Source organism: Phyllostomus discolor, chromosome 13 (assembly GCF_004126475.2).
Source record: "Phyllostomus discolor isolate MPI-MPIP mPhyDis1 chromosome 13, mPhyDis1.pri.v3, whole genome shotgun sequence".
In the NCBI taxonomy this organism is placed as follows: domain Eukaryota; kingdom Metazoa; phylum Chordata; class Mammalia; order Chiroptera; family Phyllostomidae; genus Phyllostomus; species Phyllostomus discolor.
The window spans coordinates 9,683,426-9,709,116 of NC_040915.2; the positions used below are offsets into that span (position 1 = coordinate 9,683,426).

General features: G+C 38.3%; 1 protein-coding gene across 3 annotated transcripts in view; it reads left to right on the plus strand.

The window, feature by feature from the left end:
* SMAD5 (SMAD family member 5) overlaps nucleotides 1-25,296 on the plus strand; it is a 58,017-nt gene extending 32,721 nt beyond the window's left edge. For all 3 annotated transcript variants that reach the window (XM_028528373.2, XM_028528374.2, XM_036014572.1), the window contains 5 exons: nucleotides 1,871-2,122; nucleotides 3,625-3,744; nucleotides 17,098-17,319; nucleotides 18,634-18,890; nucleotides 20,282-25,296. In XM_028528373.2, coding sequence (XP_028384174.1) covers nucleotides 1,871-2,122; nucleotides 3,625-3,744; nucleotides 17,098-17,319; nucleotides 18,634-18,890; nucleotides 20,282-20,425 — 995 coding nt within the window. In that variant the 3' untranslated portion in view covers nucleotides 20,426-25,296. The remainder of the gene's footprint in view (nucleotides 1-1,870; nucleotides 2,123-3,624; nucleotides 3,745-17,097; nucleotides 17,320-18,633; nucleotides 18,891-20,281) is intronic.
* The last annotated feature ends 395 nt before the right edge of the window (nucleotides 25,297-25,691 follow it).

The window sequence follows — 25,691 nt, forward strand, 5'->3', positions numbered from 1 at the left end:
TGGAGGATCCAGGGGAAACATGAGTTTTGTGTGTGTTTGTGGTATCTAGAAGATAATGTTGATAGGAATTTGATAGGTCTGTCGGACTTCTAGAAAAGGAACAAGGCAATAATTAACTGTAGTAAAAGCACTGTTCAGGAAAAAATATAATCATGGTACATACTTAGCTCAAAAGGAATAATCTTAATATACAATATTAACACTAGATATTAATTTAACCAAAAAATTTTAATGTAACTTTATTGTGGGGAAGGGGGATGGGATAGAATGATACAAGATAGCCACTTCATTTACTGTCATAGCAAGTCTACAAATAATATCATAAACCCAATAATAGTAATATAAACATTATTTAGTGGTACATAAAGTATTAGAAAAAATGGTTAAGAGTTTATATTTTTTGTCTCTGGAAGCAGTATGGATGAGGCTTGGAAGTTGCTGTTTTTGTTATAATCTCTTATATATCTTTTTAAGCTATCCATGTATTTTTAGGGGTTAAAAATAAAATATTTAATAAAAAATATGTATAGATATACAAGTAAGAGAGAAGTCAGTGATTTTTAGCTTTGTCTTTAAAAAAAAAAGTAAAGAAATCCTTACTAGATTGAATTCCTAAGGAGTTATTTTACTAAGTCTTTCAGATTGCTGCTAGCTAAACATGGACACTCTCGCTGTCCAGCGCCCTCCCTGTTCTCTGGTGGCAGCTGTCCCTCGTTCTTTAAGGAGGGCAGCCGTTGGTAATACACAGTAGAATAAAAGTATTGTAAACAGATGGTAACCACATAATTACAACACTAGTTCAGTAGAATAAAAACAGACAAAAACCAATACAAGTTAAGAGCCTCTCGATTCCTCAGGTTCATCCTGCTTCTGGGAGGGGAGTATGACCTAGTTAACTGAAAAACCTTGATTTTGTTGACGCTGATGATGTCAGAGCCAAAGAGATTTTCAGAAACGAAATAACATTGACAAATATAAGAAAGTTGTAAAACATGAGTGGGTCCAGTGAGAGTTTAAAGAAATAGGTCTTTTTCTGTTTTCTGTGGGGAAAGGTAATCAAATACTTGTGTGTGATTTACCTCTTGGGTCTTTAAAGAAAGTGAATGTTTGGCTTTATTCAAAAAGTTTATCTTTTAAAAAATATATCTCTTAAAATGTTTGGGCTTTGTTGTATATATTTTCATTATGGTCCTGGTTAGAAAACTGACTTTGAATAAAAGATTCTACATGGGAAAACTTTTGAGTGGGGAAAACTTTACTGAAGAACATAAAATGTGAGATCTCTCAAACTGAGAAACATGAAATGTTCAAAGTTGGAAACACGGAGGCTTTCAAGACATCTGTATAGCTGACCTTAACTTCAGTCTCTCCCTCTTGCTTCCTGGTTCAGTGGCTAGACCAGCTGTTTATTCTTTCTGACCTCCCTCCTGGAGTCTCCCCACTTCCTCCTTGATTCTCCCCACCATTGGCACTCCCCTGTGAAATCCTCCTAGTTCTTTGAAGTCCGCCCAGATACTGTCTTTTCCACAACCTTTTGTGTGGTCATTGCCAGTTAGAAGTACTCACCTTTGTTGAACTCGCATTGCATTAAATTTTCTGTATTACTGTTGTTTTAAAATATGCCTTATCTCTTATAGAACCAGGAGTGGTATCTTCTCTAGGTTTTCTGTCACTTTATAAATGCTAAATGCTTAGAGAATTTTGGATTCGTTATTATATAAATAGATTCAAGGTTCTACAAAGCAGGCCTTCCTAAAAGTGAATTAATAGGGTTATGGTCTTACCTGAATCTTTTCTGTGTACTTTTAATATGCATGGAATATTTGCTTTAGTCATTGCTGACAGATGACTTCTGATTTTTGTCTTTCAGTCTTACCTCCAGTATTAGTGCCTCGTCATAATGAATTCAATCCGCAACATAGCCTTCTGGTTCAGTTTAGAAACCTGAGCCACAATGAACCGCACATGCCACAAAACGCAACTTTTCCTGATTCTTTCCACCAGCCCAACAACACTCCTTTCCCCTTATCTCCGAATAGCCCCTATCCTCCTTCGCCTGCCAGCAGCACCTACCCCAACTCCCCAGCAAGCTCTGGACCAGGAAGTCCGTTTCAGCTGCCAGGTGAGACTTCATTTTATTGATACGAAGTGTGACTCCCTGAGAATCAGCAGTTGTTATACTGCTGGCCCTTTGGGTGAACTGTTATATGCCAAGAGCTAGCTACTTTTGATTCTGTGTTCTTTGGTCACTGTTTGATTTACAGGAGAGTTTTGGATTTCATTTTGGCAGATACCATCTGTTTAAATATTTTTATATAATTTATAATACTAAATGCCATTTATTGAGAAACTTTTATATAACTGATACTGTGATGAAAAACATTGCATTAAATTTAATCTTCAGAACAGCATGTGAGGTAGGTATTATTCCTGTTCCCAGGTGGAAAAATAAATTGATCCTGACTCTAATAAGAGTTTAGGTACCTTGCCTAAAGTCACACAGCTAATAAATAGGGGCCCAACTTTCTTTGACTTAAACTCTCTGCCTTTTTAGCTTTACTACATTGCTTGTCAAATCATTTTAGACTTTGGAAGGTTAAAATGAATTCCAGTTTTCTTTAATGAAATAACTGATGAACTGATTTGCCTGGAGAAAGACAAGTAGATTATAATTTATCAAGTTTTTAATTTTCATTAATGTAGTGGACCGACACATCCTATGTCACTGTCAAATACTTGAATGCCTGTTGCAGGCAGAGTCATTATATTCTTTGTGGCTTCTCTGCTGCAAAATATCAATTGATGCAGAGGGCTGTTTTTTAAAGAGGAATTAAGTACCAACTGTTTAACTTGCTTTGGGTGTTTGTTCAAAAGCTAGTTTTTATACTTTGTCCTAGATTCAGTTCTGATTATAATTCTGTCTCTAAATGTATCTTGTACAAACCTTGGGGTAAAAGAAAAAGTATATTCAGTATTTATAGTTACTGAGACAAAGAAGTATAGCTGTAGATTGTGCAAAGAATTTCAGCCATGAGTGTTAGAACTTGAGACTTTTTGGTTAACATTCAGTTTCCTGAGAGAATTATCTAGCCATTTTAGGTTGTTGCAAAAAAAATCAGACAAATTAGTAAAACTGCTTCTCTTAGTGTTGATGGCAGTTTTTGAAAGAACATACCTTTATTTTCCAGTTTTAAATAACAATGTACAATATGTGATGAGTTTGGTCATTTAAAAGTGTCTTTGTAGATACGTAAACATATGAGGATAATCGTGTCCTTCAGAGTCATTTCTAGTATTCTCACTTTTTCCGAGTAGGTGATTCTAGGCAAATAAAGGGAAAATTCTTGACTTTGAATTCTGCTTTAGTGAGTTTCAGCACTGCTCTTACTGGATTGTCCAAATATATGTGGGCTTACAGGAGGTTTTCAGTAGCAAGTGGTTGTGCTGTCTTTTTTCCTTTTCTCTTGCCCTAAGATAGCATCCTGCTTTTTTGTGTGTCCATGATACTCAGTAATGAGCCCTGCTGGTAATCTTAAGAATTTTTAAATTCTTTTATAGTAACTTCAGGCAGGATGGAGACTTGAGTCTTTTGGGTCTTTAACTTGTCTGATTTTCTTCTCTTAGCTGATACTCCACCTCCTGCCTATATGCCACCAGATGATCAGATGGGTCAAGACGGTTCCCAGCCCATGGACACAAGCAATAATATGATTCCTCAGATTATGCCCAGTATATCCAGCAGAGGTAAGAGAAATACTCACCATACTAATTTTTTTGTTCTTGCTCCTTTCTTTGCTTGGCTCTTTAAAAACAGCTTTATTGAGGTATAATTTATAGCTATAACATTTATCCATTTTAAGTGTATGATTTATTGATTTTTATAAATGTACAAAGTTTTACACCATCACCATAATGGAGTTTTAGAATATTTCCATAATCCTTTAAAAATATCTCTTGTGACTATTTTGTAGTCTGTCCTCATCCCAAACCCATCTTCAGAGACCCTCAACTCTGTTTTCTGTATCTATAGATTTGCCTTTTTGAACATTTCATATAAATAGAATCACAAATGGTGTACTCTTCTGCATCTGGCTTTTTTCACTTGGAGTCATGTTTTCATGGTTCATCCCTGTTGTTGCATGTATCAGTAGTTCCTTTTTATTGTTGAATAAGTATTCCGTCGTACGGATGTACCGCATTTTGTTTATCCATTCATCAGTTGATGGACATTTTAATTGTTTCCAGTTTTGGGTTAGTATAAATAATGGTGTTAATGAACATTTGCATACAAGTCTTTATGTGGACACTGTTTTTCTTGGGTAGATAACCTAAGTGGAATTTCTGAGTCATATGATAGCTCTTATGATAACTATTTAAGAAAAACAACCAAATTTCTCCAAAGTGGCAGTACCATTTTCCATTCGTACTCCTAGCACTTGTTATTTTCTTTTTGTTGTTGTTGTTATCATTATAGCCATTCTACTGTGCATAAAGTGCTATATTATTGTGGGTTTAACTTGCATTTCCCTAATGAATAAAGATGATGAACATATTTATGTACTTATTAGCCATTCATGTATCTTCTTTGGTGAAATGTTTATTCAAATTTTTTGCCTGTTTTTAAATTGCATTGTCTGTCTTATTGAGTTGTACTTGTTCTTTATATATTCTGGATAGAAGTCCTTTATCAGATACATGATTTGCAAATATTTTCTAAGTCTATGAATTGTCTTTTCATTTTCTTAATAGTATCTTATGAAGCACAAAAGTTTTTAATTTTGATGAAGTCTAGTTTAGTGATTATTCTCTTTTTCTGTTGCATCAGAGAAATTTTTGTCTATCGCAAGGTCATGAAAATTTTCTTAATGCATTTTCTTCTAGAAGTTCTATCTATAGCTTTAGCTCTTAAATTTAGGTGTATGATTCCTATTGAGCTCAACTTTTCGCGTGGTGAGGTCTGAATTCATCTTCGTGCACATGGCTGTGCACGTCGGTCCTAGCACTCAGTGTTTGTTGAAAACAGTATTGTTTCTCCATTGAGTTGCTTTGGCATCTTTTTCAGAAATCAGTTAACTATATGAGTTAGTATTTATTTCAGGACTCTCAATTTTATTCATTGATCTGTGTATCTGTACCTCATGGTCTTGATTATTAAAGTTGTATTGAGTTTTGAAAACAAGAAGCATGAGTTCTCCAGCTTCGTTATTTTCTTTTAATCATCACCCAAGGATATGTTTATTATTTTTTGGTTTTAAATTTTTACCTATTTATGTATTTTTAAAGATTTTATTTATTTATTTTTCGAGAGGGGGAAGGGAGGGGGAAAGAGAGGCAGAGAAACATCGATGTACAAGAGATACCTCGATCAGTTGCCTCTCGCACAGCCCCAACTGAGGACCTAGCCCACAACCTAGGCATGTGCCCTGAGTGGAAATTGAACCAGCAAACCTTTTGGTTTGCAGGCTAACACCCAATCCACTAAGCAACACCAGCCAGAGCTGTTTGTTGTTTAGAGAGAGGGAGAAAGAAACGTCGATTTGTTGTTTTCTATGTGTGCTCCAACTGGGGCTCAAACCCATAACTTAGGTATTATGCCCTGACTGGGAATTGAACCTACAACCTTTTGGCATATGAGATGATGCTCCAACCCACTGAACCACCTGGCCAGGGCCAACTTTTGTTAGTTTTTAACATTATTTGGCTACTCTATGTTCTTTGCATTTCCATATCACTTTAGTATCAGTTTCTCAATTTCACTCCTCCAAAAAACCCTCTTTGAATTTTGATAAGAGTTCACATTGAATCTCTAAATAAATTTAGGGTGATATACCATCATTTCCCAGTTCATGAATGTGGAATCTCTCTCCATTCATTTGTATCTTCGCAGTTTTCAGTATAAAAGCCTTTTATATTTGCTTCTCTCTTTAAATTTATTCCTATGTGGTTGGAATTTGTTTAATTTCATGTTTGGATTATTCTTGATTAGTATATAGGAATACACTTGATTTTTATTTATTAATCTTGTGGTTTGCAAGCTTGCTGAATGCAATGATTAGTTCTAGTAATAGGTTTTTTATGTGTGATACGTGGATTCCTTGCAGTCATCTAAATACAGGAGCATATTGTTTATGAATAAAAAGCAGTACTTTTTCCTGTCCAACCTGGATGCCTTTTTCTCTCTCTCATTATTTTTAAAGGGTGCATATGAAAACAGCCATCCTCATACTTAATGATAAAAGACTAAATTGCTTTCCCCTAGAATTAGAAATAGCACAAGGATGCCTATCTACTCATTTCTATTCATCACTCTTCTGGAGGGTCTAGCCAGTAAATTATTAGTTCTCTCTTATTTCTAATTCTCTCTTATTTCTAGTTTGTTGAGAAGTTTTATCATGAGTGAACTCTAAATTTTATTCATTGAGCTGTTGACTTTTGTCAAAAGGCTTTTCTACAACTATATGGAGTTTTCTGTTCTTTTTTTCTAGTAATAGGTTTATTACATGAGCCGATTTTCTGATGTTAAACCAGCCCTGTATTCCAGGGATAAATTCCAATGTGGTCAAGGTGTATAGGCCTTTTTCATGTATTGCCATGTTAGGTTTACTGACATTTGGGTGAATGTTTCTGTTTGTGTATTCATATGTGATACTAGTCTGCAGTTTCTAGTGATGCCTCTGTTTGCCATTGGGGTCAGGGAAATAATGGCTTATGGGAAGTGGTGGGAATTGTTCCTTCTAGTTTTAGTAGAGTTTGTAAATTATAAGTATTACTTCTTTAAATATTTGATAGAATTTACCAGTGAAGTCATTTGTGCTTGGACTTTTCCTTGTGGGAAGATTTTAAAAACTGATTCAGTTTTTTTAGTTGTTATATGGGTCTGTTCAGCGTCATTGTTTTTTTCTTGAGTCTGTTTTGGTAATTTCTGTCTTTCTAGAAGTTTGTTCATTTCATCCACATCATCTAATTTGTTAGCACAAAGTTTTAATTTCTAATTTCTGGGAGGGGGTGGTGGTAGTTATGTCTTCATTCCTAATTTTGGAAATTTGTGCCTTATTTGTTTTTTCTTGGTACCTTTAATTAAAGGATTGCCAATTTTGTTGATCTTTTGAAAGGATCAGCTTTTCTCTTTTTCATTGATTTCCACTCTAACCACTACTGTTTCCTTTATTCTGCTTACTTTGGGTGTAGTTTTCTTCTTTTATAATTTCTTAAGGTAGAATCTTAGGTTATTGATTTGAGATGTTTCCTCTTGTTTAACATAGCTGTTCAAAACTATTAATTTCCCTTTAACCACTCCTTTAGTTGTACCTCATAAGTTTGGATATGTTTTGTTTTCATTTTTATTCAGTTTAAAATATTAAAAAATTTCCCTGTGATTTCTTGTTTGACTCTTGGATTATTTAGTAGCACGTTAATCAGTTCCCAAATATTTCAGAATGCCCCAAATTTCTTTCAGTTCTTAATTCCTAATTCAGTATCACTGTGGGCACTTAACATACTTTGTATGATTTCTGTGTTTTAAAAGTTATTGCAACTTGTTATATGCATGTTTTTGTACAGCCTGTGACCTAAGAATGGTTTTCAGGTTATTAAAGGATCATTAAACAAGACTGTGTGGCAGAGAGAGTATGTGGCCTGCAAAACCTAAAATGCTTGTATTCTACTTGGTCATGGTATATAATCCTTTTTATATATTGCTGGATTTGGTGAGCAGAGAACGTTTGCCAGCACCTGGCAGAGCATATAGCGTACTTTAGAGAATATTCCACGTGCATGTGAAAACATTATATATTTCATTGTCATAGGGGATCATAGGATCTATGGATTTCAGTTAGACCAAGTTGTTTGATAGTGTTATTCAAGTCTGTTGTCTAAATTTCTTTCTAATTGTTCTATCAATTTTTGAGAGTGGGAGATTGAAGTTCCCAACTATTACTATTGAATCACTTATTTTTACTTTTGAGTTCTGTTGGTTTTTGCTTCAGGTACTTTGGGGACTCTTGTTAAAGTATACATAATATTGAGTACATCCACAGTGTTTTGCAACCATCACTATTATCCATTTCTAGAACTTCCTTATGATACCAAACAGAACTCTGTACCATTAAACAACAACTCTCCATTCTCCCTCCCTGTGCCCCTCAGTAACTAACTGCCATTTTACTTTCTGTCTTTGTGAATTTGCCTATTCTGGTCCCCTAAGTGTAATCATGTAATATATATTTGTTCTTTTGTGTCTGGCTTATTTCACCTAGCCGTGTTTTCAAGGTTTATTCATGTTGTAGCCTATATCAGAATTCCATTCTTTTTTAAGGCTGAATAATATTCAATTCCATTGTATGGACATACCACATTTTGTTTATTTATGTATCAGTTGATGGGCATTTGGATTGTTTCCATCTTTTTGCTATTCTGAATAATGCTGCTGTGAACATTGGTGTACAGGTGCCTGTGTGAGTCTCTGCTTCGTAACTCATTTGGTGTTACATACCTGGGAGTAGAGTTGCTGAAGTTACGGTAATTCTGTTTAACTTACTGAAGAACTGTCAACCTGTTTTCCATAGGGGCTGCACCATTTATGTTTCCACCAGCCCACATTAGGGTTCCAATTTTTTCACATTCTTGTGAATACTTTTTAAAAAATAATAGTCATCCTAATGGGTATAAAGTGGTACCTTACTGTGATTTAAAAGCCAGTTTATTTTGAGACCCTAAATTCTTTAGTTTGTCACAAGTTTAGAAGGAGATATTGCCATTTTATATATTTATTAAAAGAATGGTATTTGTGTGTATGTTATACTTATTTGTGATAATACCTGAAGACTGTATGTCTGTCACATTATGTTTTTCTAGGAGCTCCATGTTTGTAAAAAAAGTTAAATTTCAGGCTCCCCAATAGTCTTGTTAATGTCTTTGCTTTTTCAAGATTTAGAATTCACCTAGGGGTTTTGTTGTACTGATTTGCTTGTAAGCCATAGAATCTACCTTCATTTAGAGCAGAATGTCTCAGAACATGAATTTCTGGATTTGAATTCCTGTATCTCTACTTATTTGCTTTGCAACTTAGGATAGCTTTTTGAGATCTCTAAGCCTAAGCTTCTCCATTTGTTAAAATAAATAGAATATTTACACAGGGATTATTAGTATATTGATTGAATTAGACAGTATATGTAATGATCTTAGCATACAGCATTGGGTAGTACCCAATAAATGGTATTATCATCTTCCTCCTGAAAATAAGGACTGTATTCACCCCAGCAATCACTTTTCTTTTCTCCTTCCAGTTTTCTAGAGATCAGACAGTGCAGTTTAGCAGTGAAGAATGTTAGGTGTTCCTTGGAATGTAGTTTGTCTCAGCTAAACAGTGGAGCCCCCAGAGCAACTTGGCACTCAAGTCTTCTTCCCCTCAAAGATGTCTTTTTTCACCAAAATTTCTTCTCATGTCAGTCATATTTTGTTTTTTCTTTTTCTTTCTTTGACAGAGGGGTACAAGAGGAAAATCAAGGTAAACTGCAATGCCTCGAATCACCAGTTAACAATATATCCTTGGCCTTGAGCTTAAACAAAGCTGTTCTTTTTCTTCTTTTCACCTTAACCAAAATTGTCTTTTTAGTTGTCCTTAGCAATTTTTCCCTTACAACCTTCGGCCCATTCTTATCTCTAGCTTTCCTGACACTATTCTTACAACTTCCTGCTATTCATTGTATGTATCTTTGGTTTTGGGCCCCTCCTTGTTCCATTTCTGTATAAATGTCTTTAAAATCTGAGCGGTTGGGATTTTTCCCTGTGAGTCCACATTGATTTATTGATCTCTGTTTCTCCTCTTCTGAATTCTTTATAATTGAAAAATCAGAAGTAAATTTTAGAAGTCAACCAATTCTTTTACACTGAGTACATAGGCCATGCAACCACTCTTAAGTTTTTCTTCACATGTTTATCTCTGCTTTTTAAAAAAGAAAATTAAGGGTTATGATTCTGCCTGAGTACAGTTCCTGTGAGGACTGGATGAAGGGCTTCCGTGTCCCTCCCACCCACTGTGTCCATTGTGAATTGTTGACTTTCACACAAATAAGAACTTGGTCAGTACAGATGCTCCTTGACTTACAATGGGCCTACATGCCAATAAACCCATTGGAAATTGAAAATAGCTTAAGTCAAAAAAGCATTTAATATACCTCACCTACTAAACATCATAGCTTAGCCTAACTATCCTTGAACATACCCAGAATACTTACAGTTGGACAAAATCATCTCACACAATGAACACACTGTAGATGATCAGTTGTTGACCCTTGTGATCATGTGGCTGACCAGGATCGATGGTGTGCCTCCACTGCCCGGGATCATGAGGCAGTATCTTACCATGTATTGCTAGGCCGTAAGGAGATCAAAATTCAAAGTACAGTTTCTACTGAATGGATATGGTTTTCACACCATTGTAAAGTTGAGAAATCTTAAGTTGGACCATCATAAGCCAGGGACCATCTGTATTTTTTACTGTATCTAAATCTTTTTCCATAGTCAGTTCTGTCACTTAACATTTTAAATTTGTACCACCTTTTACCCAAAGATAATGCTCACTTAGTTTTTTTTTTTTAACAGACTTTAATTTTTAGGTCAGTTTTAGGTTCCCAGCAAATTAGAGCAGAACAGAATTCCCACATACCTCCTGCCTCCACAAATACGCAGCCTCCCCTACAACCAGTAGCCTGCACCAGAGAGGAACATTTACTAACAGCCAGTGGACCCATACTATCTGACGCTTCATTATCACCCGCAATCCGTAATTTACATTAGAGTTCACTCTTGCTGTTGTACATTCTGTGGGTTGTAACAAACGAATAATGACATGTATCTACCATTATTCAATAGCAGCAGACAGAATAGTTTCTCTGCCCTAAACATCCCCTGTGCTCTGCTTGTTCATCCTTCCCACCCCACTACGCTCTGGCAACCATTGATCTTTTTATTGTTTCCATAGTTTTTCCTTTTCCAGAATATTATACCATTGGAATCATACACTGTGTAGCCTTTTCTGATTGGCTTCTTTCAGTTAGTAATTTGCATTTAAATATTCTCCATGTCTTTTCATGACTTGGTAGCTCATTTCTTTTTAGTCCTAAATCATATTCCAGTTTCTGGATGTATCGTAGTTTATTTATTCATTCATCTACTGAAGGATATATTGGTTGTTGCCAAGTTTTGGTGATAATAAATAAAGCTGCTCTAAACACTGTGCAGATTTTTATGTGAACATAGTTTTCACACAAAACACCAAGGAGCACATTTGCTGCATTATAAGCTAAAAGTATATTTAGTTTCATGAGAAACCTTCCAACTGTCTTCCAAAGTGGCTATACAATTGTACATTCCCTCCAACAGTGAATAAGTGTACATACTCACTAGCATTTGGTATTTTCAGTTCTTTGGATTTGGGCCATTCCAATGACAGGCAGTGGTATCTCTTGTTATTTTAAGTTGTGTTTTCTTGATGACATATAATGTGGAGCATCTTTTTTTATAAATTATATTATATTGATTATGCTATTAAAGTTGTCCTAATTTTTTCCCCTTCGCTCCCTCCACCCAGCCCCTCCACCCTCCACCCACCTCCGACTCCCTCAGGCAGTCCCCACACCACTCTTCATGTCCATGGGTCATGTGTAGGTTTTTTGGCTACTCCATCTCCTATACTGTACTTTACATCTCATGGCTATTCAGTAACTACCTGTTTGTACTTCATAATCCCCTCACCTCTTCACCCATTCCCCCATGCTCCCCTTCCATCAGCAACCATCAGAATGCTCGCTGTATCCGTGATTCTATCTCTATTCTTCTTGTTTGTTTGGTTTGTTTTTTAGATTCAGTTGTTGATATTTTATTATTCTTAGTTTTGATCTTCTTTTTCTTAAATAAGTCCCTTTAATACTTCATATAATAATGGTTTGGTGATGCTGAACTTCTTTAATTTTTTCTTGTCCCAGAAGCACTTTATCTGCCCTTCAATTCTAAAAGATATCTTTGTTGGGTAGAGGAATGTTGGATGTAGGTCCTTGCTTTTCATGACTTTGAATATTTCTTGCCAATCACTTCTAGCCTGCAAAGTTTCATTTGAGAAGTCAGCTGACAGTCTTATGGGAACTCCCCTGTAGATAACTAACTGCTTTTCTCTTGCTGCTTTTAAGATTCTCTTTTTAACCTTTAGGATTTTAATTATGATGTGTCTTGGAGTAGACCTCTTTGCATCCATCTTGTTTGGGACTCTGTGCTTCCTGGACTTGCATGTTTTGCATGTTTATTTCTTTTATCAAATTAGGGAAGGTTTCTTTCATTACCATATTTTGCTGTGTATAATGTGCTCCTGTGTATAATTTTCACCCACATTTTTGCACGTATCGTAATGGGATTATTATACCTTTTATTATACCCATTATAGGTAGTCATTATATCCATGTATGATGTGCATCTTTATTTTCGCTCAAAAATTTGGACAAGCAGTGTGCATTATACACAGCAAAATACAGTATTTTTTTCCTAATACATTTCCAATTTCTTGCTCTTTCTCTTCTTCTGGCATCCCTATTATGCAAATGTTGGGTCACTTGAAGTCCCAGAGGTTGCTTACAGTATCCTCATTTTTTTGGATTCTTTTCTCTTCTTGTTCTAATTGATTGTTTTTGCTTCCTTACATTCCAAATCATTGATTTGATTCTTGGCTTCATCAGGGCATTCTTGTTGCCCTGTAAATTGTTCTTTATTTTAATTAGCATATCCTTCATTTCTGCCTGGATTATTTCTATGCTGTTGAGGTCTTCACTAAGTTCCTTGAGCAGCCTTATATCTAGTATTTTGAGCTCTGCATATGGTAAACTGCTTATCTCCATTTTGTTTAGTTCTTTTTCTGGAGTTTTGATCTGTTCTTTAATTTGGGCTATATTTACTTGTCTCCTCATTTTGGCAGCCTCCCTGCGTTTGTGTCTATATATTAGGTAGAGCTACTATGACTTCCTGTCTTGGTAGTGTGGCCTAATGTAGTAGGTGTCCTGTAGGGTCCAGTGGCATAGCCTCCCCTGTCACCTGAGGTGTGTCCTTCGTGTGAGCTGAGTACAACCTCTTCTTGTAGTTGAGGCTTGATTATTCTTGGCAGGTCAATGGGAGGGATTTACCCAGGCCAGTCAGCTGCAAGGACTGGCTGTGACCACTGACCACCAATCTCCACCTTCTGTGGAGGATCAGCTGTGCAAAGGCAGGGTGGTGGTACTCCAACATGGTTAGTAGTTGTTCACTGGGTGGGCAGGCTCTGGGGTTTCCCAGGTGGTGTAAGCCAAGGTCAGCCCTTCACTGTGTTGTGCCCGGGCCTCCGGGCACATATTACTTTCTGAGCTATAAAAGTAATCTGATATGGCTGCTACTTGTGCAGGGCTTGAAGATTCCCAGGTGAAACCAAGCTGTGAATCTAGGCTGGCTGCTGCTAGTGCCAAGCCTGGGGCCCCTTAGCAAGAGGTATGGGGGTTGGGGGCTTACTGAAGTCAGCTGTTGGTTGTTTGAGAGGATTTAAGTTGTGAAGCATGGGCCAACACCAGCCATTCATATGGAAAAACAGTTTGGGTGGCCTGTAAGTTGGGTGAAATGGAGTCTCATGGGATCTGGGAGGGAGGCAAACAATGTTAGTCAGGTGATTGACTCTTGGATATGACACCAGGCTCCTGGCTTTGTAGGAGGAGGGTTCAGAAAAGGGACAATGACCTGCCTTTTTGTCTGAGAGAAAACTGTCCCTGAGTTCTCACTTTGATGTCAGACACTTCACTTTCTCCCTGTATGCTTCCGGTGCCTTTCAAGCTGCTCTCCTGGTCCTGGAGCTCAGAGGGACTGAGTCTGATTAAGTCCCGTGTGTGCATTCTGTAAGAGGAACTGCTTGGGACTCTAGAAGTTTCTTCTACCTACTTAATCTCCACTGGTTTTTGCAGCCAGGAGTTACGGGGGCTTATCTTCCTGCTACGGGGACCCTGCTCTGGGGGGCCTGATGTGGGCCTGGGACTCCTCGATCCTGAGATACCCCTCCCAAATTTTTATCCACCACACAAGGATGTGGGACCAGCCCATTCCGTATTTGGGCCCCTGCTACCAGTCTGGATGGATGTGGTTTCTTTAGTTCCGTAGTTGTGAGACTTCCATTCAACTCAATTTTTGACGGTTCTGAGTGATGGTGGTTGTATATTTTAGTTGTCATTTTGATGTGGTTGTGCTTGGTAAGCCGTGTTTACCTGTGCTGCCATCTTGAGTGGAAGTCCTGGAGCATCTTTTGATATGTTTATTTGGCATGTATATAACTTCTTTGGTGAGGTGTCTGTTTGTGTCTTTGACCTATTTTTTAATTGGGGTGATCATTTTATTGTTGAGTTTTAAGAATTCTTTGTATATTTTGAATAACAGTTCTTTATCAGATAGGTCTTTTGCAAATATTTTCTCCCAGTCTGTGACTTGTTTTATTCCCTTGACAGGGTCTTTTTGCATAGCAGAGGTTTTTAGTTTCAATGAAGTCCAGCTTACTGATTATTTCTGTCATAGATCATGTCTTGGTGTTATCTAAAAATTCATCACCTTGTTCAAGGTCATCTAGATTTTCTTCTATGCTATCTTCTAGAAGTCTTACAGTTGCTTTTTACATTTAGGTCTGTGAACGATTTTGAGGTAATTTTGGTGATGGGTGTAAGGTCTGTGTCTTGATTAATTTTTTTGCATGTGAATGTCAGTTCTTAAATTATCTGATAAAAAGACTATCTTTTCTCCATTATTGCCCTTGCTCTTGTTACAGAACAAATAAGGGGGGGGGGTGCCTGGGACGATATACTATTATTGAAAGAAGCCCCCAGGTCCGTTATGTCCGCCGCCCGAGGAAAGACGTCTCTCAATGCCAGAGATTTGTGAAAAGGAAAGGAAATGTTTATTTAATGCTATACAAACTTAAAGTAGTGACCTAATGTCTTTATCAAAAATCCTAAAGTCCCTTAAAACACCCATAAACAGACACAGTCCTTCCTTCCTTCCCCCTTTGCCCAGTCCAGAGTACTGGCTCAGGCAGTCCTCTGGTTATTTCCAGTTAGTACTCCGTCTCGACTGGGAGACCTCCCTGGGTTCCCGGCACCCTCAGCTGAGTTGCTGGGATCTCTGCTAAAACCAGGTGGTGGTTCCCCCTTCTAAAGCTGCAGGGGTCCCCACTCTGGCAAAGGCACGTGGTCCTCTCTCCTAGGGCTGCGGGAGTCTCCACTCTGTCAAGGCTGTGTGGTTCTCTCTCAATGGCTGCCGTGTCTGGGTTTAAATCCCCACGCCAATCTTCCTCTGCAGCCCCATTTCCGACTCCTCCTACACTCGGGCACACTTGCCCTCAATCTGCTGTTTTCTCCAGCTTTTCTGGTTGCCATTGTGGGTATAGGCAGGTGTGACCCCATGTCATGGAGCCAGTCTTCGAGCTCCCACGCAGGTGCTGTAACTCGGGGGACCTGCCCCCCCAGTCACATCTTGGGGGGGGTCCCTTTCCATCCCCCTGGCCTTGAGCATGGCCATAGCTATTTAGCATATCTAAGTGACCAGCCAAAGGCTATAGGTATGTTAAATGACCATGCCCTGGATTAGCTGCAAAGCTGCCCTGCATGTTCTTGCTCTGTGTGCCCCTTCCCCCAAATCACACCTGTGGGGAAAGGGGTGGAGACATCTTAAAATCTCCTGGATACCTTGAGTTCTGGACCCCATTTCAAATGCCTATTTGGGGTCCCCCCTCTTGGCTGCACCCTGTAATACTCTTTCATCAGAGATCAATTAATTATATTTATGTAGGGTTTGTTTCTGGATTTTCTCTTCTGTTTTTTGATCGGTTTGTTTATTCTTTTGTCAGTACCACTCAGTCTCGATTGCTGTAGCTTTATAGTAGTCTTAAAGTTGGGTAGTGTCAGTTTTCTGATTGTGTTATTCAGGATTGTGTTTGCGATTCTGGGTCTTTTGCCTCTCCGTATAAACTTGAGGATCACGTTCTTGATATTCACAGAATGATTTGCTGGGGTTTTGGTTGGGATTGCATTGAATCAATAGATCATGTTGGGAAGAACTGACATCTTCAATAATATTGAAGCATCAAGAATATGGAATAGCCATTTATAGTTCTTTGATTTCTTTCATTAGAGTATTATAGCTTTCTCAAAGATTTTTTATTTATTTTTGTTTGATTTTTCCCTAAGTATTTCATTTTTGAATGCCAGTGTAAATGGTAATGAGTTTTCAATGTCAAATTTCACTTGTTCATTGCTGGTATATAGGAAAGTGATTTGACTTTTGTATATTAACCTTGCTATAATTGCTTGTTAATTCCAGGAGGGTTTGTTTGGAGGGTTTGTTTGTTTGTTTTTGTCAGTTTTTTCAGATTTTCTATGTAGACAGTCATGTCATTTGTGGGGGAAAAAAAGAGTTTTATTTCTTTTTCCCAATCTGTGTACTTTTTATTTCCCTTTTTTTTTTTTTTTTTTTTTTTTTGTCTTAGTGCATTAGCTAGAACTTCAATACAGTGTTGAAATGGAGTAGCAAGAACATTCTTACCTTGTTACTACTGGTGTCTTAGCAGGGAATCTAGTTTTTCACTATTAAGTATGATATTAGCTATAGGCTTTTTTGTAAATGTTCTTGTATCAAGTTGAAAAAGTTCCCCTCTATTCTGGAGGGTCTGTTGCCGAGAATCTCACTGAGTTTTTAGTTCATAGTTTTGTTTAGTATAATTTTATAGGTACTTGGTATAGTTAAGTCTTTTAGGATGCTGAAACAGGTTTGTCATCTCAAACATTAAACCTGGATTAGATTCTGCTGGATAAAACAATTTAGAATGTGATGTTGCCTATCTTTGTACTTGTATACTTTTAAAAATCATCAGATTCACAGCATTTTGGAGTATGTATTTCGGATACAGACTCACAGCTAGGAAGGACAGTGAGACTAAGTGAAATATCTGCATATTTTCTTTTTCATATAGTTGGGTTCAAGGGAAACACATAGAGAATCTGGAGTTTCTGATAATTATTCTTTAAACTTTTTTTCTGTTTGGTTTGTTCACAGATGTTCAGCCTGTTGCCTATGAAGAGCCCAAACATTGGTGTTCAATTGTTTACTATGAATTAAACAATCGTGTTGGGGAAGCTTTCCATGCGTCTTCTACCAGTGTGTTAGTAGATGGATTCACAGACCCTTCAAATAACAAGAGTAGATTCTGCTTGGGGTTGTTGTCAAATGTTAACCGTAACTCGACAATTGAAAACACTAGGCGACATATTGGAAAAGGTAATTTTGTCATTTCTCTACCTTCACTTGAATTCTGTCTTTGCTGTGCTTGCCGTGGACCATCCACTGTGTGAGGTGCTGGAGCGTACAAAGCCTAGGGCGTAGTCTCTGCCCTCAAGCTCCGGTGTGAAGTAAAGACATACTCAGCTCTCTTTCCCTTACCTGCTTACTTATTTTTCATGGTATTTAGGACCTGAAAGCAAATTACCTACGTTTATTGTTTTAGTATCTTTCTGATTGGAATACGAACTTTACAGAAATTTGCTGTATTTAGAACATCTTCAGCAGCTACAACTGCCTGATTCATAGTAAATACACAACAGATACTTGTGGAATATTTGAATGCTGTTGGAAGGATTAGCATTTTATAGTTATGATATTTATGGAGTGTTCTGGGGTAAGATGACATGTAGGAATTACCATGATGTTGAAGGGTTACAGGTAGGAAATCCACTTTGAGTGGAGTGCCTCACTTCTATGCATTGATTTTCTTACTCCAATAGAATATTTCAGAAGGAATTTACTTGGTGAATTCTTGACTTGTAGAATCAGTGTGTGTAGTGTTAGGACCCTTTCTTCCATGGGCCATTTTTATTTGCTCAGAAACAAAAAAGATGTTAATGTCACAGCCGCATACACGCCTGTGACTCACACGTGTGCAGAGGTGTGTGTGGACGAGGACGGTCTTCTAGCACTCTTTGCAGTAGTAGAAAGTCGGGAGCAACTCAGCTTCAGATATGTAATTGAATTTTTACTATTTAACTATATTCATATTTATATGTATGTATATTTTAAATACCAAAAACACTTTTTTTAAAGGAAAGGAAAGTAAACCTGCCATTTAAAGGCTCCTTTTGTGACCTAACTTTACACATGTTCCTTAGGATATTTTTAATGTTGCTCTTCCCTGCATTCACAAAAGAAGCACAAAACTTGGTGCCAAATGACTATGTGGTTAGTTGATAACCAAGCATTCCTTTGAAAGGGCTCATCATAAGGCAGTTGCTTTTTTGCCATTGTTTCTCTCATAGAGATGATAAATGATGGTTGTTGAAAAAGGGGAAAACCCCAAGAACTTGTAGCCTAATAAGCTACCAACTTGAGTCTTAAGTCCTGGTTACTTGAGGACAGTTTTGGATTTAGGCGGACATTCTTTATTGTCTTTGGCAGTGTAAGGCCACCTAGTGGTACCTTCTGTCGAAGGCCTGTGGGGCATTGGCTGTAGGTTCATGGCTGGTCTCGGTTGCACCTCATGCAGCCCCTGTGGCTTTATTGTGATGCATTGTTGACTCCAGTGATGCCTGTCTTTCTCAGGGGTTCACCTGTACTACGTTGGCGGCGAGGTATATGCGGAGTGTCTCAGTGACAGCAGCATATTCGTGCAGAGCAGGAACTGCAACTTCCATCACGGCTTTCATCCTACCACTGTCTGTAAGATTCCCAGCAGCTGCAGCCTCAAAATTTTCAACAATCAAGAATTTGCGCAGCTCCTGGCTCAGTCTGTCAACCATGGGTTTGAGGCAGTGTACGAGCTCACCAAAATGTGTACAATCCGAATGAGTTTCGTCAAGGTCAGTAGGTTGGGACCTGTAGCTTAATTTGAGTCACCATAAATGTGTGTATTATATGTCTGTAGGATATAATTTTATAAAGCCATTATTAAATGAAAGGTGGTGATTACTTTTAACCTGATTTAATAGGTTTTTAAATGAAATTCTTGACTCTATAACTTTAACTGCATGGTAGGTCTGAGGTTTTATTTTGTAAACCAGACATTATAAAAGGTACAACACTGGTTTTGATGCTGAACAGGGGCTGGGCTTACAGAGAATTTAAGGCGAAGACTGAATTGCTAGAGAGTGTTCACTGTTAAACCCCCTCTAGTCCCTTAGCTTCAGCGGTATTAGTCGGTCGCTGTTGGACCCCGTTGTTAGAGTGGCTTGAAGGGTCCTTTAGGACACTGAAATTGTTTGCAAAGTTTAAAGAACTTTTCAGAATTGTCATTTACTGTTGGCCAGATTTTATTGGTGTTCCAAAGATGATGGTTCGTGAGCAAAATGTGGAAAGAATTTTAGTGATACATTTGAGCAACCTGGACTGGACCCACTGGGCCCTTAGGGATTTAGCCCGGGAAGAGCAGCTGTCAGGTGCTCTGTGTGGTGTCTCCTTTGGCGTCCAGTCCCGCAGCCCAGTGCCTCCGTGCTGCCTGGCGTAGCATAGACTCATCACCAACATCGGTTTGTCTCAGTAGTCTCCTGTACAAACATGACTTTTGTGTATTTAATCTTTTCTCCCTCCCCTCCCCCGCTCCCCCCTCCCCTTCCAGCTCCCCAGCCTAATTTTTCTGGCCCAGGACTACTGTAAGCAGTAAAACAGAGAGTTGATAACTCCAGGCAAATAAGAATGAAAAAAACTTTGACTTTTTTTCTGGAGTTTTAGGATAAAGTGTTCTAGCTCAATTCAACCCTGTAATCTCCTGTTTTAAAGGATAATTGATACATGATTGCCATTTAAATTCCACTTGCATGCATTGATCAGATATGCAGTGCCTGATCTTTTATTTAAAAAAAGATACCAAAAACCTGGAAACAAAAAGAAGTTGGCAAAAAAAATCTAATATGAACTTACCATGAGGCTATTTATAGGTTTTATTTATCCAATTAAGAATATCTCACTGTAGAAATACTAATTTTTAAATTATGAGATTTAGAACTTAGTAACTTTATAAAATTTAAAAAGAAAAATCTGAAACATCTTGCTCCAACGGATCATCTTTCAGTGATGCAGCTATTATGTTACTTTTAACTCCATGGCGAATGCTAAGGTTGGTTTTGTGATCTCTGTTTAAGTACATTCTGCATATGTCTGCTGTAACGTATCTTTTTGTCGATGTGTGAAAGTTGGTTTCGGCTGGTTGACACTTTTAAAAAGGTGCTCACTGTGATGTCTGTTCATTTCCCAGGGCTGGGGAGCAGAGTACCACCGGCAGGACGTTACCAGCACCCCGTGCTGGATTGAGATTCACCTTCACGGGCCTCTTCAGTGGCTGGATAAGGTCCTCACTCAGATGGGCTCCCCTCTGAACCCCATCTCTTCTGTTTCATAGTGCGGAAAGTATTCTTTTCAATGTTATCATTAGTGGACTTGTTTTACTTTTAGGGAAACTTTCAATGCAGATACTGTGAGCTTACATGGAAAACATCTTATTTTTTTTTACATAATTGTGACCAATACATTTGTATTTTGTGACGAATCTACATTTGTTTGTATTAGTGTTCATGTGATTAACTCGCAAAAAGTGTTGTTGAAAGATGCAGAGAAATTCTTGTGCCCCAGTTCCGAGGTTTGGCATTAATCTTAAACTGGAACATGCATTTGCCTTATTGTCCCAACAATTTTTTTTAATTTGTTCAACTTTTTAAAAAAATGTAGAACAACACATGATGAAAAATGATGGTAGTGTAAGAGGGTATGCAGTGAAAAGTCTTCCCTTCAACTCTTGATACTCAAGAAGTTGTACATTTTCCAGTTTCTTTGTCCCACCAGCTTCTAAAAAGTCTAGTTCATTGTTCTGTAGAAGCATATGGTGGGGACTTAAAAGAAACTATAAAAAATCTGTGTGAGGAACACTATGCACTGCTCTAACAAGTAGTGTTCGGTAAAAGCAAAGTGATAGTTTTCTAGATGACATCGTAAAATTTACATTTAATACAGCTAAATGTTCGTCCATGTATTGTGACTTCACTCAATATATCTTTTGTATAACATTTTCCTTTTTAAAAAAAATGATTGCCAACAACAGATCTCCGGTATGTGTCATTTACTCAGAACCTGTCCGAAGCACTACTTTATAGCTAATGGCACCGCGTGCGTGGCCGTGTTCAGCTGTGTTTGCGGCTCTTGGCTCACGTTGCCAGAACTCTAATTTTGACATGCATTAACCTTTTATTTGCACTTTGATGGGCGACAGTTTTTAGTGTAACCTTCTGTGAAACACACTCAAGTGATTTGTACTTAGATGCTCATCCTTACTTCCCTGGTTCCCCTTTTATATGGACAAACACTGCAATTTATAGGTGACAGTTGTAGGAAGTTACGCTTTTTCTAGCTTTTGTTGTATTTTCAGCCTAGCTTATAATACTGTTAATCTTTAGCTCCAGCTTAAGGTGCCTTTTTAATTCCAGTTTTATGGACATTATTAATGTTGGAAAATCATGTACTGAATCCATTGCTCTTACTGCATCAGTCTCCCCATGCAGGGACCTGTGTACTGTAAGCCATAGGAGGAGCCTTTCCCATCCGGCCCCGAGGACGAGTCTCCTGGTCTCACACTTAAAGGAATTGGCAGTGGTCACCGACAGAGCTGGTTTCAAAACATCCGTGTATCAAAGAATACAGACTGTTCTGACAGTTACCTTGCGTGCTCTTGCGTGCTCTTTTTTCTTTTCCCTTTCTTTTTTTTTAAGTTCCTATGTGAGTGCTAGTCACCCAGAACACTATCCTCAGAAAGGAAAGACTTGGAAACTCTAAAATGGCCATTTCGTCCATCATGCTTAAAGGCTTTGGGGGAAAGACTCTTAACCCCTTCTTCCAGGGAGCTGTCAGTTAAACTCTTAGTTACAGCCTGAGAACAAAGGCATTATTTTGAGAAAAGTGACCTAACTTACCTATCAGAAGAAGCTTACTTTCCAGTGCCTTTCATAAATATTGAGGGCCGTGGCAGTCTTGTGTGTAAAATGTTGGTTTGGTTTGACTTTCTGCCTCGCCCTTTCTGCTTTTATGAGGAAGTAAGTACATTTTTTGAGGAAAGGAGAATGTGATTCTTTTTTTCTCTCTCTATGACACTATTTATTGCTTTTACAAAGTGTAGCCAGGAGGTGGTTTTATTCTTTAAGATGAAGTGCCTGCCACGTGGGCCTCCGCTCACCGTTCTTTGCCTGGTGACAGTACTTTATGGCAGTCACCTGAGCCTTAGCCACAATTTCACACGCCACACTTCCTCAGTCTTCCAGAGCTGTGTCAGCCATGTGGAAGAGTATGTTTGCTCAGTGACAGAACAGTTTCTGCTTCCTTTTTTTTTTTTTTAACTTACCAGACTCACGGCATGACTTCGGAACAGTTTGTAGCACAAAACCATACAGGCTGAATAGCAGGTACATGTAGTCAACTTCAGTGGGTTTGAAGGGAGGGAAACTAGTGTTTCATTGTTACTGTCAGTTGAGTTCAGTAAAAATTGTTATTATTCATTTCATAGCTTTTAGAATTTGGAGGGCTTTATGTGATCAGCCTTTTCTTCGTTTTTCCTAGGGTGCTGTGTCTTGTGAGTGACAGCACTTATGCCTCTGAGTGTTCAGAATTTCACGGAGAGGCGTAAGCCTATTGCATTTCCCAGAAGTTCTCAATTCCACACCCCTGGGTTTTAAATGGAAGCTTAATCTGGCTGCTCCTCTGATTCCCGAGGTGTCCGATAGCCATGGGTAGGGCGTCAAAATTGCCAGGAGGGTTTTTAAAAACAAAGTAAAACTCTGACCAATGAAAAGGAAATGCCTCTGAAAGAAACCACTTTAGCAAATTACAGTTTCAGGTTTTTATTTACTCTCTAGAATGTTTATTAAACATCAATACCATTGAAATGATCACATTTTACAACATGTACAACATATTAACATATGCCTGCTGAAAGGATGGTGTGGGAATACTAAAGCTACCACCAGTTTGGTAGATGCAAAAGGAAGAATAGAATCAAAATTAATCTCAGTAGTAAATTAATGCAACAAAAAGATGTTAATTGGGGGGAGAATACGATGTAAGAGGTGCCTTTGACTCGAGTTGCTACATAATAGGTATTATGGTGTGGTTGGTATTGCCTGACTTAAGTTGTGAAATGAAAACTAGTAGATATGCCATTGGTCTTTTGAGGCCAACATTTCTTCTTTAGAGAAAATTTAAGGAAGACATCAACCAAACTGTCAAATGTATACACCAGAATGTGAATAATTTTTCCCATTTCATCATTGTTGTGTAAGAAGCCTGTGATAACAGAGTTGGCTGGTCTCTCGGTGAAACCCACCGTGAGATCACTGGGTGGTTCACCGCGCTACACCCAGCAGCACAGAAAGAGGGCGTGGCCGCGTGCTTTCCGTACATCTGAGTGTAAGGCATCCTGTTCAGGTATAAAATGATTGGTATTCAGATCTGAAATGAATTTTGTCAGGACAAGAACTGGGGCTCACATTGTATAAAACCCTCTGTATCTGAGGGTACCTGTGGGAAATGGTTCCCCTGTAAGAGTGTTCTGCTGAAGGAGAAAGCTTATAGAAGGAATCAAATCCTCTCAGTAGCAGAGAGGCCCTGAACAGTTGGGTAGAACCTGTGTGAGTGCTGTGCTTCTGTTGTAGAGCATCTCATATACCAGTTTAGATCCACTTCTTCATACTTTTTCTAGTTGTGTGCTTAATATTACTTTGGATCATTATCACTTTCCCACCTGAAATATATTAATACCTTCTACGCTCCCTGAAGAAGGAAGAATCTTTTAATAATTATCGATGGCACAGTTCGTACCTGTTAAACTCCTGAGAGAGTCAGAGCCCATCTTTGTCTTCTTAGTCAAAGCCTCATTCACCTGCTGGGTGAGAATAGAATGGGTTTCCTCCTTGTGCTCGTCAGCCAGATAAGCATGGGTCTTTCAAAACAGTAGAGAGTCCGGTGGTGTAGAAGTGTTTGGTGATTTTTATGGGAGCGACTTTTCCTAAGCACTGATTTGTGGGTGGTCTCCTCAGATACGAACTAGGGTAGCTTTTGGGGGGTAATCTCAGGTTTGATGCCTGTTTTTCCCCAGAATGGCAGCATTTTCCTCCTTGATGCAGGTAGGATTTGGGGGAGGTTTTCTGGAAAGTGAGTGTTAAGGCATCACTTCTACATAAACAATCTTACCTGCTGCACAGAAACTTGGACAGTTCTTTGGAATTCACTGGATTGCAGTTCAGGTTCAGCATGTCCTGATGACAAGAGGTAACAGTATTTATCAAGCCTTTGTTCTATTGGATTATTCATAATAGAAACTTATTTTCTAAGATACAACTGTGTTACAATTGAAGTGTTACCTGAAGCTTGGATGGTTCACAAAAACCCACGAGAGGGATTTTACGTACTAAATTTTTTAAAGGTAAGAGCTTATGTTATAATACTTGCTGATTGCAATGACTGTAACACCAGTGATGGGTCGTTTCTTTGAGAAGACCCCATCAGGGAAAGATTTTTCTGTTGTTCATGGCAGAATGGAGAAGGTGTGCATGGCTCTTGTCTAAATCATTCTGTTCTTCAAGCTCTTAAAATCACTATACTATTGCCCTGTAAGGTTTTATTTGAAGATACTGTTTTTAAAAGTTCAGAAGTTTGTGTACAGGTGGATTTTTCTCCCCCATGATTAGGTAGCGCCTTCTTTATACTGGCTGGTGTTAGTGGTAACCAGACTCCAGTGAGGCCCAGCAGCTCACGTTCTTTATGAAAGAAGAAATCTTTGAGAGTCAGCTTTTCCATCACAGGTGATGTGGCTTTCATTCATTCACAAACTGCAGGGACTCTCAAAGATAATAGTTGGGCAAGTGGTTTTCTTCTTGACCTTGTCAAGTTGCATTTTGAAAACCACTTATTTTAAAATTGGATGAGATTGTAATGAAAACTGGTTTCTGTGTACCTACCCGCGTTCTGTTGGAGGAGAGATGTCATGTGCAGATGATAAAGACCAAACCAACGGCTGCACTGTAGGCCTGCTTCTTATTTGTACTTGTTCTGCTTCTGTTTATGTTGTAGAAAGTAAAATTCTAGCAACATGCTTCCATTCTGTTATCTTTTTGATACTTATAAAAATGTATTAGGTTTTACTATATTGTGCTTTTCAAAGCCATAACTCTTAAGAACTTCGTTTTTGCATATTGTTTGCTAATACTTCATTTTAATAAACCTCAAAACCTGCTTAATGTGTGTGTGGGTTTCTTTTATCTTTTTTCCCTTTTTGCTTTGTTTTGACTTGACTTGCCTCACTGAGAGGAGTTACAGAAGGAGAAGGGACCGGCGCTCCGACCGGCTGCGGTGCCCGTGTTTGTGCACTGGTGACAGCAGACGGAAGCATCACGCCTTTCCACTCAGCATGAGGTTTGTTCAGAATGATCAGTATTTTCCCCTTCTGTTTGTTAGAGAGTTGATGTGTTTTTCTTTGCTAGCTTTGTTTTGTTTTGAAAAATGATTGGGATCTAGAGTCTTTTTTTTTTTTTTTTAGTTTACCCACTAATTTCCCTTCTCTAGATCCATCTGTAAGTGAGAGGCCTTGACTGTGGTTGGGAGACAGAACAGCTCTTAGCAGAGCTGGC